Genomic DNA, 17500 nt, shown 5'->3' with positions numbered 1-17500 from the left:
TGTTCTAGAAATGCCCGTCTTTGTAGTATTTTGATTGGTGGAATATGCAGCGCGGTAGAATATTTGCCCTTAGCGTCTACTTTTTTTTATTCAGAGAGTGATTCATTCATTCAGCCAGCTAGCTATTGGGATAGGCGATTAGCGAACGGTGTTTATTGTAAGTGTCATTCTTTATCATCTATGTCATATATTATTTAACCTATAATATGTATGTAGCCTATGATCTACAATTTGCAACAATGTGAGTGTTAGGCAGCAGCTAACTTGCTAACTAACTTTTTTAACTTTTTAAAATTAGCTGTGATACTAACTACAGTAGCCTACTATGACATTTCAGTTTCATTAGTCTGGGTTACTATTGAGAGGTAGTTGGCAACTTGTCAATAAATTAAACCACTTGAAAGCAAGAAAATACTCCTTGAACTCGCTTTCCGTACATCCAATTGCGCTTCCCGCTTACTTCTGTCTTGTTGTTTGTGTGACAATGACAATGAAGTACTTTGAACTTTGATAGTTCTGTGGAAGCAAAAACAGTCTCACCAGTTCAATTTTAAGCAGTGGGTTTCAATGTGCCAAAATCTTTAAATGAGTCATTAAATGAGTGCTTAGGCTACATAGATAGACAATTACAAGTAGCCTACAATAATGGTAGGCCTATATTACTTAAAAACAAGTAGTGGTGGTCTCTTAAAAGACACTAATGAAATGACTTTTTCCCACATTAACTTCACATATTCTTTATCAACAAATATGTCGACTGGTAGTGTGTCACAGAACTTGCTATTTTTTTTAGATTATTCAGATCTCCTTCCCTCACCTTGACATTGCTTGGATTTAATTACATTTTTTACTGAAATTGTATTTTGAATCTTTTTGTTTGTTTGTTTCTTAAATCACTTTTGGTATAGTAATACCTAAAAAACTATTCTGTATGTTCATAGTTCCAGCTGATTTTCACACAGGATATAGGAATACAATGCACTCAGTTGCCTCAATGGCCTTAACATTTTCTATGCTGGAAAAACCTACACCTGTCATCCATCCGTGCAGACCAGTCACTTATCAGCCAAACACAGAGGTTAGGCCTACTGCAAGGATGCTTGTGCATGACGTCAACAAAGCTCTTATCACTGATATTGTTTTTTATTATCTGGCAAAAGGTTGTTACCTTTACTACTCTTCATTTCAGCCACTTTGTGATTAGTTTTTAGAAGAAAACTTTTTGTTTGACATTACAAGAACAAGGGTAAGATAAACTGCTTTTATGAATAAGGGCCTAGTCAGTGTCCCCATTTTTCGATTACAAAGACAAAAACATGACATGTTTTGAAGGTGTTAACGTGTCTGAACTGAAAATGTCCCCGGATTTTGTCTCAGAAATCTGGTCACCTTAGTATATTAACACATAATATCAATTGGTTACTGGTGTGTTGTATCCTGTTTATGTCTGACACTTTATTAACATTTATGTATTACATTAACGTATAACACCAGGCAGCAATATTGTGAAGCAGAGCTAGAAATGGCTTTGCTAGCTCCCATACTGTAGCTCACACCAGCAACTGCTCAATTTAAGACAAGAAAGGAGTTTGGTAACTTAGCTAGTAACTGTCAATGATAACTAGTTATTAAAATATATTAGCCAACGTTAAGTTAACTTCAAAGGGGCAGTCGAGTGTATAGGTGTGTCAGCTTGGATAGCTAGCTAGTAATTTTCGATTTAACCCTCGGCAAACTTTTAGCTAGCTAGCTAACTTTAGCTAACTATGAGGTAGCATATCCTAGCTAAGTTATACTAGCTATCGATAGCTAGCTAATAAACTCATTGCAGAATGGACTATAGGACAAGCCACGCATGACATTAATCAAGAAAAAATAAATTAATATGTGATTGGTTTAAATATCCTTGTCTATTTGGGCAATTGTTATTATCATTGGCACCACTTTCAACTGTCAAAACTATCCGTCTACCTAAATCTGTTGGTTATCAAATTGCACAGCAATTCATATGGAGGATATGTGGTTGATTTAACTCTAAGGCCAGGTAGGCATAGTAGTTGTAATGTGCTATCACATCATTTGAAAATCTAGACTTGATATTCTCTTATATTTGAATGATAATTCTGTTAAGTATTGCCTTAAAATGATTATTTACATTGAATTAATTGGAATTCAGCTGTAGGCATATACTAAGAGATCTGTATCTTAGAGACTTATTGCATCCACAATTTAAGTACTGCAAGCTTGACTATTATGCAGTTGTAGACACAACACAGGGGGTCCCTGGGTCTGAGAAGGGAAGGAAAGGAGTTTAATGTGGCTATAATATGGACTTTTAAATGTGACTAAAACTAGACTAAAATGTAATCAGTTTTCGTTGACGAAAACTAGACTAAAATTAAGAAGGATAAAAATGACTAAATGTGACTAAAACTAATATGCATTTAGACTAAATCTAAAATAGCTGCCAAAATTAACACTGAGATAGGGGACCCCTTAATCTGCAATTCATTGTTGCTAGCTCTAATCAGATGTACTAACTAGGCTAATAAGAGAAGACTAACTTTGTATGCCAACAAACACCAATAACTAGAACTAATTTGACAGACTATAAACCAACAGACTTCTGGTTATGATACACGTGCTCTCTAGCTAGCTACAGTGAAAGTGTTGCTTACGTTAGATACTAGACCTACAGTCTAACTCTAACTGCATTATGAATGGGGTTGAACGTTGGAAAATACAATGTTTGGAACTATAGGTCGCAAATGACATGCTTTACTTCCACATAAAAAAAAAACGCTGTGCTCCTGAATTTCTTTGTGTGCTCCTAATTTTTTTCATTTAGGAGCACATGTACTCCTTGGGGAAAACCTTAGCGTAGAGCCCTGATAACCGCTGGTTCCTAATATTCTGATGTCGCAGAAAGAAGCTGCTATTAACCAGTACATTTCAGGACCAGTTAAACCAGCTGGCAAACTCAACACAGTGTGGCTGTCAGAACCTAGTAGGAAACTGCCAAAAACACAGATATCCTAGCCTGCCTTTTTAGGTGTGTGTGTGTGTCTGTGTGTGTGTCTGTCTGTGTGTCTCTGTGTGTGTCTGTGTGTGTGTCTGTGTGTGCGTCTGTGTGCGTCTGTGCGTCTGATGGAAGGGAGTAGACTCCTACAGGGTCAGACCTGGTGGAAGTTAGCAGGCAATCCTAAGACTGTTTGAAGTATCCTTGATGCAGGTAAAGAGCTGATAGCAAAAAAAATAATGAATAGGGTTAATAGGGTGGTTTCATGTTTTGTACTAGGAACACGTCTAGTGTGTTCTAACAGAAGCCCCCTTGAACCCATTCTTAGCGATTGATTTCTGCCCAATTCCCACTGGCTCACTGTTGTCCTTTAGAAAATTAATTAATCAGTGAATAAATGAAGAAATTAAACACACAAACTCAGAGAAAATAACCAAAGCTGCAGCCTGTAGCCAAGGCTGATTAAAAGCAGCTGAATGGATCTATTAAAACACCATTCTCCAGAGTGTGTACACACACACACAAACACACACACACACAGGCACTGAGCAGTGACAGACTAAAGCTTCGGTAAGACAAGGGAAGGTGGTGCTCTATCCAGTAACACTATTCCTGATGGCTCCTGCATGTCACAATACCCTTCATGTTTGATATATACATGAGTCGTTGTCAGGGGGACAGTGACAGGTGTGTGGGCAAGATGAGGTGGTGGAAAGCTGTGCTACAGGGACATGTCTTCCTCCCGTGTCTCCTCCATGCCAAAAGCGTGGCGGAGGGAAATGGCGGCAGATGTGGCTGAGCTTGTCCCTGTGCAGACGGAGGGTGCTTGTGCTATCAATTACTCTCGCCTCTCCCGCTCACGCTCGTGAGGAAGAGGAGCGCCTTCCGGCACAGATTCGTGGGCTGATAAGACACGAAAGCACATCACTCTAACTCACATATACACACACACGCTCACACACACACACACACACACACAGGGTATGCTGTACAAGTGCCGTATGTGAGCATTCACTAGGCCACTCACACAGATCAGTCCTTAACACACACACACACAACCCCCCCCCCCACGCGCACGCACGCACGCTTGAAGTAGTATCTGTGGGTCTCGGCCGTTTGGACTGAGGCTTCTGGGATGTCATGTGGTGCCTGGATGATCACTTCATCTCTGTGTGCCTGTCTGCTCAATCAGGGCCCATTTAGCAGAGACAGCATTAGCTTTTCAGCCGGTCTCAGCTGCGAATAAATCAAGAACACAAAGACACACTTCTCTGCCAAATCTGCTCTCAAGAGCCTTAGTTTTGGTAAAATATTGACTGAGGCATGCTTAACGCAGCAGTGGTATGAGAGGAAGGGAAAAGCTTGTTTGTGTGTATCTGTGACATATGGGAATATTTTACATTTCTTATATACATATACACAAACACACGCACGCGCGCACGCACACGCACACGCACACACACGAAAGAGAGCCAGAGTGACAGACAGAGACAGATGATGTTTTTTTTTTTTAACCAATCAGTAACTATTGTTAAATCAACCTCCTCTCAAACATTTTTGTTGGCGCATGTTTGTGTGTGTGTGTGTGTGTGTGTGTGTGTGTGTGTGTGTGTGTTGATGTGTGTGTGTGTCTCCGATACACCATCCAAGGCCACTTCATTGTTACCTTTTCTTCTCCTTGCTCCCACATAACTCCCTTGTTTTTTTTTCTCCCCTCCCGAGTCTGCCAAATACCCCACTGATTGTGTGTCAAATTACCCACAGGTGCTACTTGTCTCACAATCATGGTCTAAATGGAGCCATGTCCTTGTTGGGCAATCACATTTGGGCTCAAGCCTCACTGCCCAGCCCTGTTTGGCCCAGCGTGGCCAGCCTGATTGCAGACTGTCTCGGTGGCGCATCTGCCAGCCTTCGCACACCCCTCCCCGTAGCACCTAAAGACACGCAGGGGGCGAACACACAGACTTTCGCCCATACACAGCGAAAAAAGACATAGTACTAGTCGATCGACCCTATAGAAAAGTAAAGGAGAAAAAGATAGGAAGAGGTAGAGGAATGGAGAGAAATAGATGGAGCTCTGATTAGTTATAAGGCATTTCACCCGTAGACGCTGTTCCTGAGCTTCATTTTCATACCATTCTTCCCTGGCATGAGGTTCAATGTTAGATCAGCTTTCAGATACAACTATGAGAAATCATAAAATTTAAGAGTCAGAAAGAGCATTGGCAGTGTTAACCTTCACGCAGGAAAGACCAAGCCAGGCCACCATTTCCAGCATAAAACGTATGAGTCTGTCTGACACTTGGGGCGCATTTGGAGTGGCACGTGTTTTTGAAGTTGTCGTAATGTGATGGATCAGGCCAGGTTCATTGGGAATGGAGGCCGACTGTTGGAAAAATGGAGCCTAGCTTGCACCGAGGCCAAGAGTTCCATTACAGAGATGTCAGGGCGGCCCACTTTGATACCGGAGAGTGTGGCCAGCGTGGCCAGACGAGGATGTGAAGAATTCAAGCACCCCCCCTCCCCTTCAATGCAAACACGCAGCCACACAAGCACACACAGCCACACATACACTACCTCACACACACTACCACACGCACACACACACACACACACACTACCTGACACACGCACACACACACACACACACACACACACACACACACGCTTTCCCCTCCTCTCCCACCGCGAGACATTTTTCCATTTGCACCTCTCGCTCCCTATTGTGCTGCACAAATCAGGCTGACAGAAAACAGCACTCATGCTCCCTTGGACCAGTCAGTCACCGTGTGCCAGAACCACTCTGCACTCTACAGGGAACTACACCATTATGCATAAACAAGATTGCTAATACAAGATTGCCATTCTTTCATCCCGGGCGTTAGGCTTTAAAGGGAAAACTCTATTTGGGTTTGTTTTAGTGGTGTGGGTGAGGAGAATGTACCTTTTGTAATAATAATCCCCAAAGCCAATTCAAATGTTAATTGCTATTGTTAGCGTGTGTGTGTGTGTCTGTGTGCGTCTGTCCTAGCCCTCTGGGGCTTTGACCTGATAGAAAAAGATGTAAGTCTATAACCTCACCAGGCTAGTGGTCTTTTAGGCTTGGTTCCAGCAGACTAATTTACACATATTCCCTCTGAATCATGAAAAATAATGAAAAACGCTGGCCATACAAATGTGTTTCAGTCTGGAGGATGAGTTACAGGGGCAATGGAGGTGAGAGCCATACATGAAACTGCCAATGGAAATGACAAAACCCTCTCACCGTTTTTTGACCTACCAGCCATATACTGAGAGATTTCTGAGGGAGATGGAAAAAATATAAAATGTGATGGAATCATTTAAGGCAGAGCACAAAGTGTCTGTGGCACCCCTTGGCTCATTGTGGAGAGCTAGAAAAAGATGACATTTTCTCCCCTTAATGTCGCACGCCCATCTTTTATTTAGTGTGACTTGACTGTTGATGTCTCTTTTATTTTGTTAGATGAAAGAAAAGAAAAAGACAATGGGGGCCTGGGCTGAGTAAGTGTGCATGTTTGTGCAGGTGGCTATGGACCTGTCATGAACCTGCCGTGATCCAAACTGTCAGGCATTCATGCTCACCCTGAAGCATACTTGTGAACTTGTGAATGTGTGTCTAAAAATGTATATATAGAAGGACAGATATCTCTCCCTATGTTTCCAAACAGTTATACACGTATACACAGTTGTTAACAGACAGACAGGAAGGTAGCTTAATAGACACGCAGATAGACAGACAGAGACAGAAAGACAGATAGATATTGACGTATGCATATAAATACCACGGGGAGGTGAATAAAGATAAAAAACATGGATTCATACACACAGTGAAGCTGGGAGTCTTCCGCTCCCAAAGGGCCACTCTCTAAGAGGAACATGAAGGGAGAGACTGCCTGTGAGCGTGGGAAACCACACAACACCCACTCATAGCCACAGCCACCGCCTGTCAGTCAGTCAGTCACAGCCCAGCACGGGTGTCAGCCAGCCACAGGCACAGACTCAGACAAAACACTGCCTTATTTATGGACAAAGCTGTGACACGTTATGGCTACTATTGTACCCAGCACATCAACACTGTAGGGATGGAAAAGAACCCTTTTAGTACTGAAGGAAAAAAAAACTTTCTGTAACCTTCACCTGTTTACACCTGCAGAACTACAAGGGAGTGGGGGTATATAAGCAATGTTTGATATCCAGCACACCTATTAAGTATGAGAAATAGCTGCAGATAAGAAGGGAAATGGTCGAGGGCATCATGGGTCTAATAACACAGCCTTATCAACCAGATAGACTGACATTTAAATGCACCATTTCAACTACCAGCGCCATATTGCCAAAATATTTCTCTTTGACCTAAGTACACATAAGGGACAATTCTATAGGCCTCTATTATGGCAGAATTGATGAATTTGCTATGACACCCCTTGGCAGGAAAAGCAGCCTTTTCTGACTGCAACAGTCCTTCTCAACTAAACCCGGGAGTGAGAAACACATGGAATTGGAGTGAGACAGAGACAGGTGTATTCTGAAACAACACAACTCTAAGAGGTTACATGGAGGTGAGGCATTCAGAGCACAATTTTAAACTTTAAAAGAGTTAAAATAAGTAATGACCCCATAATTTGCCTACCCCACAAGATTCACCACTGGCCAGTTCTTACAGTCTGTCTATCCTGCCCAAAAACCTGATTAATAAAACACAGGGGAAGTCTTTCTGTCTCTCTGTCTGTCTCTCTCGCCCCTTTCCTCTCTGCCTGATGGTGCATTTTCAAATTTTCTAATTTATTTCTACAGAAAGGGCCTTGAATGGCCGCCATGCAGCAGTTAGAACGAAAACAATGGCTTTGAACCACGCCACTCTGCGCCACCTCTCCATTCCTCTGCTCAAAACTCAATCATGGCGGAGCCTTGCTTTACTTTCAAAATGTTTTTTTTTTTTCTTTTTCGTTCTCTCTCTCTCTCTCTCTCCCTCTCTCTTCTCTTCAATCTTTCTTTCTGCCATTCACCTCGCAGACTGAGGCATGGGTTCAGCTTTGTTACGGGGTAAATGAAAGGAAGAAAAAATCTCATCTTCTTTTCAAAACGCTGCCAGGCATTCAGCCGTCCAAATATTTTCTCTTTTTCTTCACTTCTGAAACAGCGAGGAAAGAGAAAATCAAGGAGAGAAAAAAAAAAGACAAGAGAAGAAGAAGCGAGGGACTATTTGAAGCCCACTTGCGGTCTTATCGGATGTTAATCTGCACATTTCACTCACTGCCGACGGTGCGTGCCGGATCAGTGATGACTGGCGTTTACAATCAAATGGAATTGTAGCCGCAGACGAAGAAAAAGGAAAGGAAGGAGGATTTTGGACACCCTCTGCTAGGCCAGTGTTCACTGCGGAGAAATGAATCTCCCACCAGCTTCCACCTGCTTCAGCCCAATAAAGAAGCTCCCATTGAAATGACCCTTTAAGACCTTTTGGAGAACCAGAAAAATAAAAAGATACAAGAAAGCCATGTCTCTAAAAGTTTTTTTGTTCACCTCAAATGTATCTCTTCCAGTTACCTCAATGTTATTGTTCTTTCTTTCTTTCTCTCCCTCCATCCTTCCCTCCCTCCCTTCCCCCCTTTTCTCTCCTGTCTCCATCATTTCACACAGACTGTGTCTCAGAGGCATAGGGTGTCAGAGGGAGAAGAAAAAAACCATGGCAGGCAAACAGTGCTGTCAAGCATCGCTGATTGAAACCACAAGGTCACTCTGCAGTGAGAGAGAAAAGAGGGAGAAAAGAAAAAAAACTTGAGGAGACAAGATGCTCTCCAGGGTGCAAGTCTCTCTCACCCACAATGTATGTGTGTGTGTGTGTGTGTACATGAGTGTGTGTGCACGTGTGTAAATGGTAAGAGTGTGGATGTGTAGGTGTGGGTGTGCGGGTGCATGTACATAGTAAGAGTGTGGATGTGTGTGTGTGTGTGTATGTGAATGGTAAGAGTGTGTCTGTCTGCGTGTTTGTCTGTGTGCGTGTGTGTGTGTGTACGTATTTCATTTTATGTGCCACGGCAAAACGAAAACAAAGTGCTACAAAAAAGGACGCTATAGAAAAGGATACAGTGAAGTAAAAAGTCCTCTTCCTACTTCAGTTCAAGGTTCCTGTCTGTCTCCCACCTTTGCACCCCCCCCCCCCCCGTCCCCCCAACTCCCCCCCACCCCACTCCTCCAACCCTCAGGGACTCCAGTGCCCTCTACTCACCCTGCAGCTCTCCACTCTTGCTGTACAGCTCTCTCCTCTGCTCCCGCAGGTAGGCGCTCATGCTGATGGCATGGGAGGAGGACTCAAACCTTCAGAAGAAGAGGGGGGGCGGGAAGAGAAGAGAAGAGAAGAGAAGAGCAGCTCAGTCTTCAGCCCCACTTTGCTCTCAGTCACGCATCATGAAGCACACATCCACTGGGAACACTAATCACTGTGTTTTGCCTGTGGGAGTTGATTTGACTTCTAAATTCATCTAACCTCTTCCCGTAATGCACTTCGACGAGTCGCAAATCATCTCTACTGTGGCCAAGGAAAATCGCTCCAACAACATAACAATGGCAAAAGCAAAAAAAACATCTGCACGGATCTCTACATAAACAAATTTGAATAATTGTTAGCTAGTCAATAGTTAGCTCAGTTGAGTTATATCTCACAATCTAGCCTACTTTCTTTCACGAGCTCGGCGTTGCTTACTTAAAGAGGGACTGTTTGGGCCGCAGCGGTTTCTTCTTGGCGAAGAAGGCCCCGAAGTCGCTGGCGGCACTGGTGTAGGAGAGCTGGGCAGAGGGCTCTGCAGCGCTGCGGCTGTTCTTCACGTCCAGGTAGTCCATCAGCAGCACCTACAGAGGACAGAGAGGGAGAGAGAGGGAGAGGGAGAGAGGGAGAGGGAGAGGGAAAGTGAGAGAGAGAGAGAAGAGGGAGGGAGAGATAAAGAAAAAGACAGTCAGGGTTACATGACCCAATGTGCGATGTTATTTGTCCAATGTCCCACCATACTGACAAATCTGTGGAATTCTGGATTGATTTGTTCAACACATCTCTGACCCACGCCTGCAAAAATGAGCAAAGCTGTTCTCTCGTGTACAACCAGGGGCTAATCAATCTGGCGTGTCTGTGAAGCAGTGGCCTCCAGCCTCTCAGCTATGCCCATTAACCTTGATTAAAACGGCAAACACAAGTTAATAAACATCTCTTTGTGCAGCTGGTGAGGTCCTATGGTAGGAGACTAAATAGAGGGGGGAAAAGTTAACTTTGACTACAAATTGCCCCCACCTTCTGTGCCACCTCCATCTCCAGCCTCCACCCCAACCCCACACACACACTTCTAATCGTTTCATAATTTACTGGGGCAATTTACTCCTTCTATTTCGAACGCCGGACAAAACTGCCCTTAGTGGGAGAGTAGGGATGGGGTGGAAGGGAGTAATGAGCAGACAGATGGAAATACATCTGACTCGTAATGGTGTAATTAAACCTGGAGAATGAGGCTCGTCAGTGACAGAGAGAGAGAGAGGGAGAGGGAGGGAAAGAAGAGTGAAAGAGAGAGGGAGAGAGAAAGACAGAGAGACAAAGAGGGAGAGGGTGGGAAAGAAGAGTGAAAGAGAGAGGGAGGAAGAGAGAGAGAGAGAGAGAGAGAGGGAGGAAGAGAGAGAGAGAGGGAACCCTCATCCCTCATCCTTTTCCTCTGCCATCCCTCAGCCCACGGGCTCAGGCTCGGCGTCATCACCACGTGGTGAGAAAGCACGGAGTTATGATCCTGTCAGCGTATTAATTACTAATGACCATCTGATCCACTGACGGAGCCAGCCCGCTACATAGCCTGCCGAACTTAATTAAATGCAAGCATTTGCCTGATGAAGGGGTTCCAACCTACTTAAATTGCTTTAACAGAGAGCGACTGAACTTCAGAGGCAATTAACTATGGGACAGTGTGTGTGTGTGAGAGAGAAAGGAAACAGAGAGAGAGAGAGAGAGAGAGAGAGAGAGAGAGAGAGAGAGAGAGAGAGAGAGAGAGAGTGGAGCAGAGGCAGCCAAAAAGGGACTGATAGCTATGCCGAGGCTTTAGCACACCTTAGAGGGGGAAACTTTGAGTGAGCAAAATAACAGGTTTTATTAGCCGATTAGCCTCTTGGCTCTGTGAGTAAAATACATGTACTGATTGATGTCATTCCAGGTTCAATTAAGGCGGACGTTTTCTTTCCCCTACTGTCACAGCAGGGCTGGGCTAAGATTGTTTTCACTGGAGTCAATCATCTAAGATAAACCTATAGACATATGAGTGGATATGTCATGTGCAAACCACAGCATCGTCTCCATTTTCGATTTTTCAATCAGTCCTTCACCATTGACTGGTGTAACCCAAATTGAATCCATTAATGCGCTTCCAAGAAACAATTTGAGAATCACAAAAAAACATTCATAATAAAGTAATAAAGTGACTGATAGCACTATAGATCATCGGGTTTCAATCTCTGCGGTAAATGTCTCTCAGTGAATCTCTGCTACCTCATGAAAAGAGACGATGATGATGTCTGAACGTGTGTCTGTGAGCCCAACCTTCATTACTTTCCCCGTCGGAGTCAGGATGTGTGTGTGTAAATGTGTGTGTCGGTGCGTGTGACATATGTGCAGATGTTTTTGTGGGCAAGTGTATATGTTGATGTGGGTGAGAGTGTGTGTGTGTGTGTCTGTCTATGTGCTTGCTTGTGTGCATGCTTAACAGAGTTGGCTTGTGGTTGTCAGCGTCTAAGAAGCTTCCCCTCCATCCACCTGATTTGAATCACCTTCTCCTTTCCTGCATGTCTCCTGTGTCTCATTAAGGGACACCTTTCCTCCTGGCATTGTCGGGTCCTGACTGAGGCACCGCCGTCGGGCCCAGCCACCTCATTACCCCGCCACACAGACACCGTCAGTGGTGCTGCCCGGTCCAGAAACACCTCAATACAAGCACTGGTGATGGCTTTATTAGAGCAAAAAAAGAAGCTCCATCTGACTGTCAGACTGTCACCAGCATTCAGGCTGAGGGTGGGAATGCAACTCATCAGAGAGAAAATAACAAGAAAAATAAAAAGAAGGTACCAGAGGTAAAAATGTGTTCTCTGTTCTCAATTTGGCACCCAAGACAAAAGCAATTCAAACGGTTGTGCTGACCTAACATGTAGGGAGAGGGGATAAAAAGGACCCACTGGAAAGCATGTTCCTGGTGATTATGCAGAAGAACGTGACATGAGGCAGCATCAGGCTGTGTTTGGGAGTTTGCTTTCTGTCCTTCAAACTGATTTCATTTAGGCTTAACACAACGTGATTGCTGAGTTAGAGAGCAACGCCGCCACGCGCTTCTACTTTTAAGGAAAGTAGCAAAAGAACAGTTAAAGCACTCGTAAATACAGCAATATGGACTCTATGTTTCCGCCAAGGCTATGCAGCCAACTCTGAAGAGGCTCTTTGGGGCATAGAAGGCGCAATCACTAAGGCTTTTAACATCTCCCCTGACCTTCAGCCCAGCTGACTGACACCCTCCGAAACACTCCATCTCCTGACATCCATTTTGCAGGCTTGGCTACTGGAGACTTAAAGGCAAGGTTGTTTTAGCGCACACAGGAAATCAATATTCATGGCCGCTTCCAGGAGTGATCGGCGGGAGAAGGGTGGCGCGTGAAGCCTGTGAGAAACGGCAAATGGCTTTTCGCACCTGATAATAAACTGAAGCTCCTGGGTTCAGTGGCTGCATCTATGAGCTGTGTGTTTGCGCACAAGTGCGTGGGCGTGTGTGACGTGTGTGTGGTGCGTGTGTGTGTGTGTGTGGGCGTGTGCGTGTGCGTGTGTGACGTGTGTGTGGTGTGTGTGTGTGTGTGTGTGGGCGTGTGTGTGCGTGCGTGTGTGCGTATGTGTGTGTGTGCGCAAGCAGCTTTCACATCTGACACATTAAAGCCACTTCACTCGTTTCATATTTGCGTGTTTACCCAAGGTATGGCACGCTGGGTGTGTTTGATGCTTGTTAATTATAAATAAAATGCAAACTTCATATAAAAAACAGAGGGGAAAATAAACAAATAACCCGAGGCTCGTGTTTGACACGGCACGCTTAATTTAATAAACAAAAGAGAGAGCTGGCTCCATTCAGTCTATTAGCCCACAAACCCGGCTAATTAGCACAAAGAACCGTGGCTTGGCAGAGCTGCAGGTGAACACCTGGCTACTGACAAAGGCCAGCGGGGGGAAGGAAAAGAGAAAAGTGCTTTCAGAATTTAAGGCAATGAAGCGCACATCCGTCCCGCTCGGCCCCAGCAAATTGGACCGACCACTTCCGAAGGGCTTTCAAGACTCTTGTTTTTGTCTCCAGCGCGGATCGAGTGCCGGGTGGCTGTTTACCGGAAACTTTTCAAAGTCACTTTTGTTCTGACCTTGGTGCTGGGTGCCGCTGCATTCTGAGAGTACCGCGGTCCCCTTTTCTTTATGTCTGTGGCTGCTCGAGTGGGAAATATATTGGCTGTGTACACTTAAAAGGAGGGCAAGGGAAAGAAAAAAAAAATCAACTTGACAGTCAGTCAAAAACAAACATCGCAACAGGATGGTATCTCTGTGGACAACACCATCCCTCACTTAAAAAAAGAAGAGGAGTCTTGTTTATGCAAAGCGTCAAGGGAAAACGAAAATATAAGACAAAGATGTGTGACTGAATGCCTATATATACACTCACAAAGGTACTGGCAGAGAGTGAGAGATTGATTGACATTACCTCTTAAGTATGAATAAGAGAAAGAGGAGAGGCAGCAGTGATCATATGCCCACAAAATAAACCTGTTTCTCTGTAATAGGTACAGAGACCGAGATCCAGACAGCATAATCCCAATTTGAAAAGACAGGCTGCATCCTTAAGAGTTTGAGTAGAGCGACAGTTTCAATTTCCATTTGAAAGTCCCCTTCACCCGCACAACACAACTGACAAGGCAAGAAATGCATATGCCTTACGAGCCAACAATGATGAAGTAAAACAATTCTTTGAGAAGGGGTGGTCTGACACAAATATGTAAGCATGACACGTTCAGCGGAGGTTTTAAATGACATGTTGATTAAAATGGTGAAGGCGCAACACTGGGATCTCAACATACTGACTTGAATACAAAAATAAGATCATTGTCTTATAGCCAACTTTGGGTAGTTCATTTGGACCTATCCCCTCAGTTTGACTTCTGCAGCGCCCCTACCTTTGGTTAGGCTCAATGCAGCAAATGCTGTTACTACTGGGTTGAACAGGGCCCACAATAGGTATACAGGTAGTTAGTGAAGGCATTAAGATGCAGGTCGTTTGGACTTTGACTGGGTCCACCTCTGGCACACCACTACACACATTCATGATTGCCATGCCACTTATTGAACCGGAGACTGTGGTGACTTCAGAAAATAAAAAGGCATAACTACACCGACTATGGCTCAGGGGCTAATCAGTGACAACAGATATGTTATCACGGTGACTGCTCCAAAAGAGGTGTCATTAATTATCCCAGCAGGAAGTAGAACTCTTGAAAAAATGTAGCTCAAAATGCGTGCTGTCGACTTTGACCCTTAACACCGGATCATTCGTACAATTCGACAAAGGCACTGGTTTAATAGCCCAAACCCAACTCTGCATGAAAAGAAGCCTGCCGGTGTTTGTGTTGGGCTATTTCCCCCCTACCTCTCAAATTAACAAGAAGGGAGAAGGAAACCGTGGAAACAGCCACAGGGATCATCCACCATGGCAACGGCTTAACAGAATTTAGCAAGGCAAGAGTCTTTTGTTTTAATGAATGTAAAGCGCTAGCTACTATTAGCTAGACCTCCTGGCCCTGGCACTGATGGGGCCTATGTTGGCGCGCACATCAATGCTAACATTACAGCATGATCAAGATAGGATCACATTAACACCATTATGGCCAAAGAGATCATTCCAAAATTCATAATGAAATCTTCTGACATTATTATATTATTGTCTGCAATCGAATCAAGTTGTATATGCTTGGGTGCATGTAAACAGGACTCGAGTGGAGCTATTTGTTTTCACAGCTCAAATCAGTGACTGGGCTACATGTACAAGTACATGAGTACAAGAGGGTGCCATCAACCTTTTTCTATCTTTTCCCCCCTTGGCAGTTTTCTGTCTGACAGAATAACACAGCAACGCAGATTACACCATGGCTAGGTAATGCAAGCTAGCTGGCTTGTTTCCTAGCTATGACATTAATCTCTGTGTGTATTTGAATAGTGTAGACTGTAAATCAATCCCCAATTATTAAAAAGACTGGCCCATTTATATGAACTCATTCGTATTAATATCCTCTCCCTATCACCACGTTTTAGCCTAACAGCACCATTCCTATATTTGATACTGAGAGTGCACTTACAGAGATGTTGCTTGTTGTCATCAGCTATAGTTTTGCACACTGCTCACATTCAGAGCAGAGGGTTGTCAATGCAGATCAGACCTTATGTCCAGCCTGTCAAATTATATCAACCACAGGTTTAAAATTGCTTCAGTTATACTTAAAAAGTATGCAAAGTATGGCTACCCTGAACCCCCCCCCCAGCCCCACACACACACACACACACACACACACACACACACACACACATAATCCTGACTGCAGGGAGAGGCGTGAAGTCACAATTTTAAGAAGAAGAAAAAGAAAAAACAATTAAATACTGCTTAGATTGTATAATCAATAACTCTTCACTCTGCGAATGGACACTTAGAAGTGTGACAGGAAGCAAAGCCACCGTATTTTTCCCATTACCGACACCACGGAAAAAAAACTGATAACTTGGGCATCTTCTTAAGAAAAATCAATACTGTTTCAGTTAATGCATGCTGGCAACACTTGGCTAACAAGATGTCTTTTTCTCCACAGGCCTTTTGACAATCGGCACTTTGTGGCTTCATGACGGAAGCTCATTTGGGCCAAAGATTAGATGAACCCATCGCACGTGTTAGCTTTGCATGATCATGTTCTCTTTCATCAAAAAGTTGACATTCTTCCCAAAGAGGAAGCAAAGAGAAAGAGAAAGTCCAGGGCAGACCTGAAAGGTCTGAAAAGTTTGCGGATTAGCAACCGCCATCTTTTATTCAGAGACATCTCCTGTTTAACCTTGGTCATGACTCAGCTGGAGGAGTCTGAGATTGAAGAAACTTTCCCTCTGTCGAAAAACTTTTTCAAACGGGAGGTGCACAGAGGGGGGGGGGGGGGGGGGGGGGGGATGAAACGAGGGAGATGCGGGAAGCGAGGGCACCTGTTGGGAGCAGACGCCATCTCATCTCTGTCCAAAAGGCCATCGGAATCTCATCTAGACTCGACAAACAACGAGAGCCGATCTCCACCTGAGCGCCCAGAGCCCCCATCAGCACAGAGGGGACGCTCACACCAGAGGCCATTTCACACCTGAGATGGTGCCCCCCCCCCCCCCCCCTCCCATACACAACCCACCTACCACATACCCACAAACACCCCCCCGGCCCACCCCCACGACACACACTCACACAAAAAACCCTCCAACCACACACCCACACCACATGTACAGACATCAAACAACACCCCCTCGCATCACATAAAGGTAGACACCATTTCCTGCTTTGGTGCTCTGCTCAAACAGCACCAGTCATGCCCTAATTACATCCATTGGAGAGGAGGTAAAAAAGCATCCCATTCCCAAACACCCTTTGCTTTCCCATCTCAACATATTGTGTTTTATTTTAACCTCGGCTTCACCTTCTCACTCTCCTGAAGGATTCATTTTGTTCACAATGGGCTATGGGACCCTGTAAATGAAGGTGTAAATTAACCTTGTAAAACGTTCAGAGAGAGTCCATCAGCAAATTAACCACCTTCATATGCTCTTTAGTGTCCTGCCGTCTCTTTTTCTCTCTCTCTCCCACCTATCTTTTTTTGTCCTCATCCATCTCTCTCTCTCTCTCTCTCTCTCTCTCTCACTCCCTTTTTCCTCCTCTCATCTCCATTTTTCTCTCTGCCTCTCCCCTGCTGTGTGCATGCACTGCTTAATTTCCATATTAGCATGGAAGGTTCACAGGGCTTTTGGTAATAACACAGTGCCATGCATTTGAAAAGGCTGTATGAATCCTTGTCTGTCTCACGCATTTAAAGTCCACTAAACTCCCACCGGGGCCATAGCAACAGTTGGCAGGGCAGTGTTTGTGGCGGTTCGAGGAGATTTAAAGGAAGGAGAGAAAAAAGAAAAAGAGCACAAGGTTGCTGTTGGCCTCAGTTGATGAAGTGATGACAAACCGCATTTACTCATTTTCAGGTTTGCAGTGTTGTTCCTTTCTCCATCTCTCCTTCTGGCTTCTGTTTCTTTCCCTGTCAATGTACTATGCTCTCCTCTCTTCTGCACACAGTCTTGCAAAAAGACGGAATGGTTTTCCCCATTCAGTCCAGCCAAGATTTCACAGCAAGGCAACA

General features: G+C 44.3%; 1 protein-coding gene across 1 annotated transcript in view; it reads right to left on the bottom strand.

Moving 5' to 3' along the window:
• exoc4 (exocyst complex component 4) overlaps window positions 1–17500 on the bottom strand; it is a 112845-nt gene that overhangs the window by 80542 nt on the left and 14803 nt on the right. The window contains exons 8-9 of the mRNA XM_012824523.3: window positions 9744–9889; window positions 9270–9358 (exon numbers count right to left, since the gene is read on the bottom strand). Coding sequence (XP_012679977.2) covers window positions 9270–9358; window positions 9744–9889 — 235 coding nt within the window. The remainder of the gene's footprint in view (window positions 1–9269; window positions 9359–9743; window positions 9890–17500) is intronic.

The sequence above is a fragment of the Clupea harengus genome, chromosome 16 (genome assembly GCF_900700415.2).
Source record: "Clupea harengus chromosome 16, Ch_v2.0.2, whole genome shotgun sequence".
Classification (NCBI taxonomy): domain Eukaryota; kingdom Metazoa; phylum Chordata; class Actinopteri; order Clupeiformes; family Clupeidae; genus Clupea; species Clupea harengus.
Note: the sequence above shows the minus strand (reverse complement) of the source record. Positions and strands in the feature narration are given on the sequence as shown.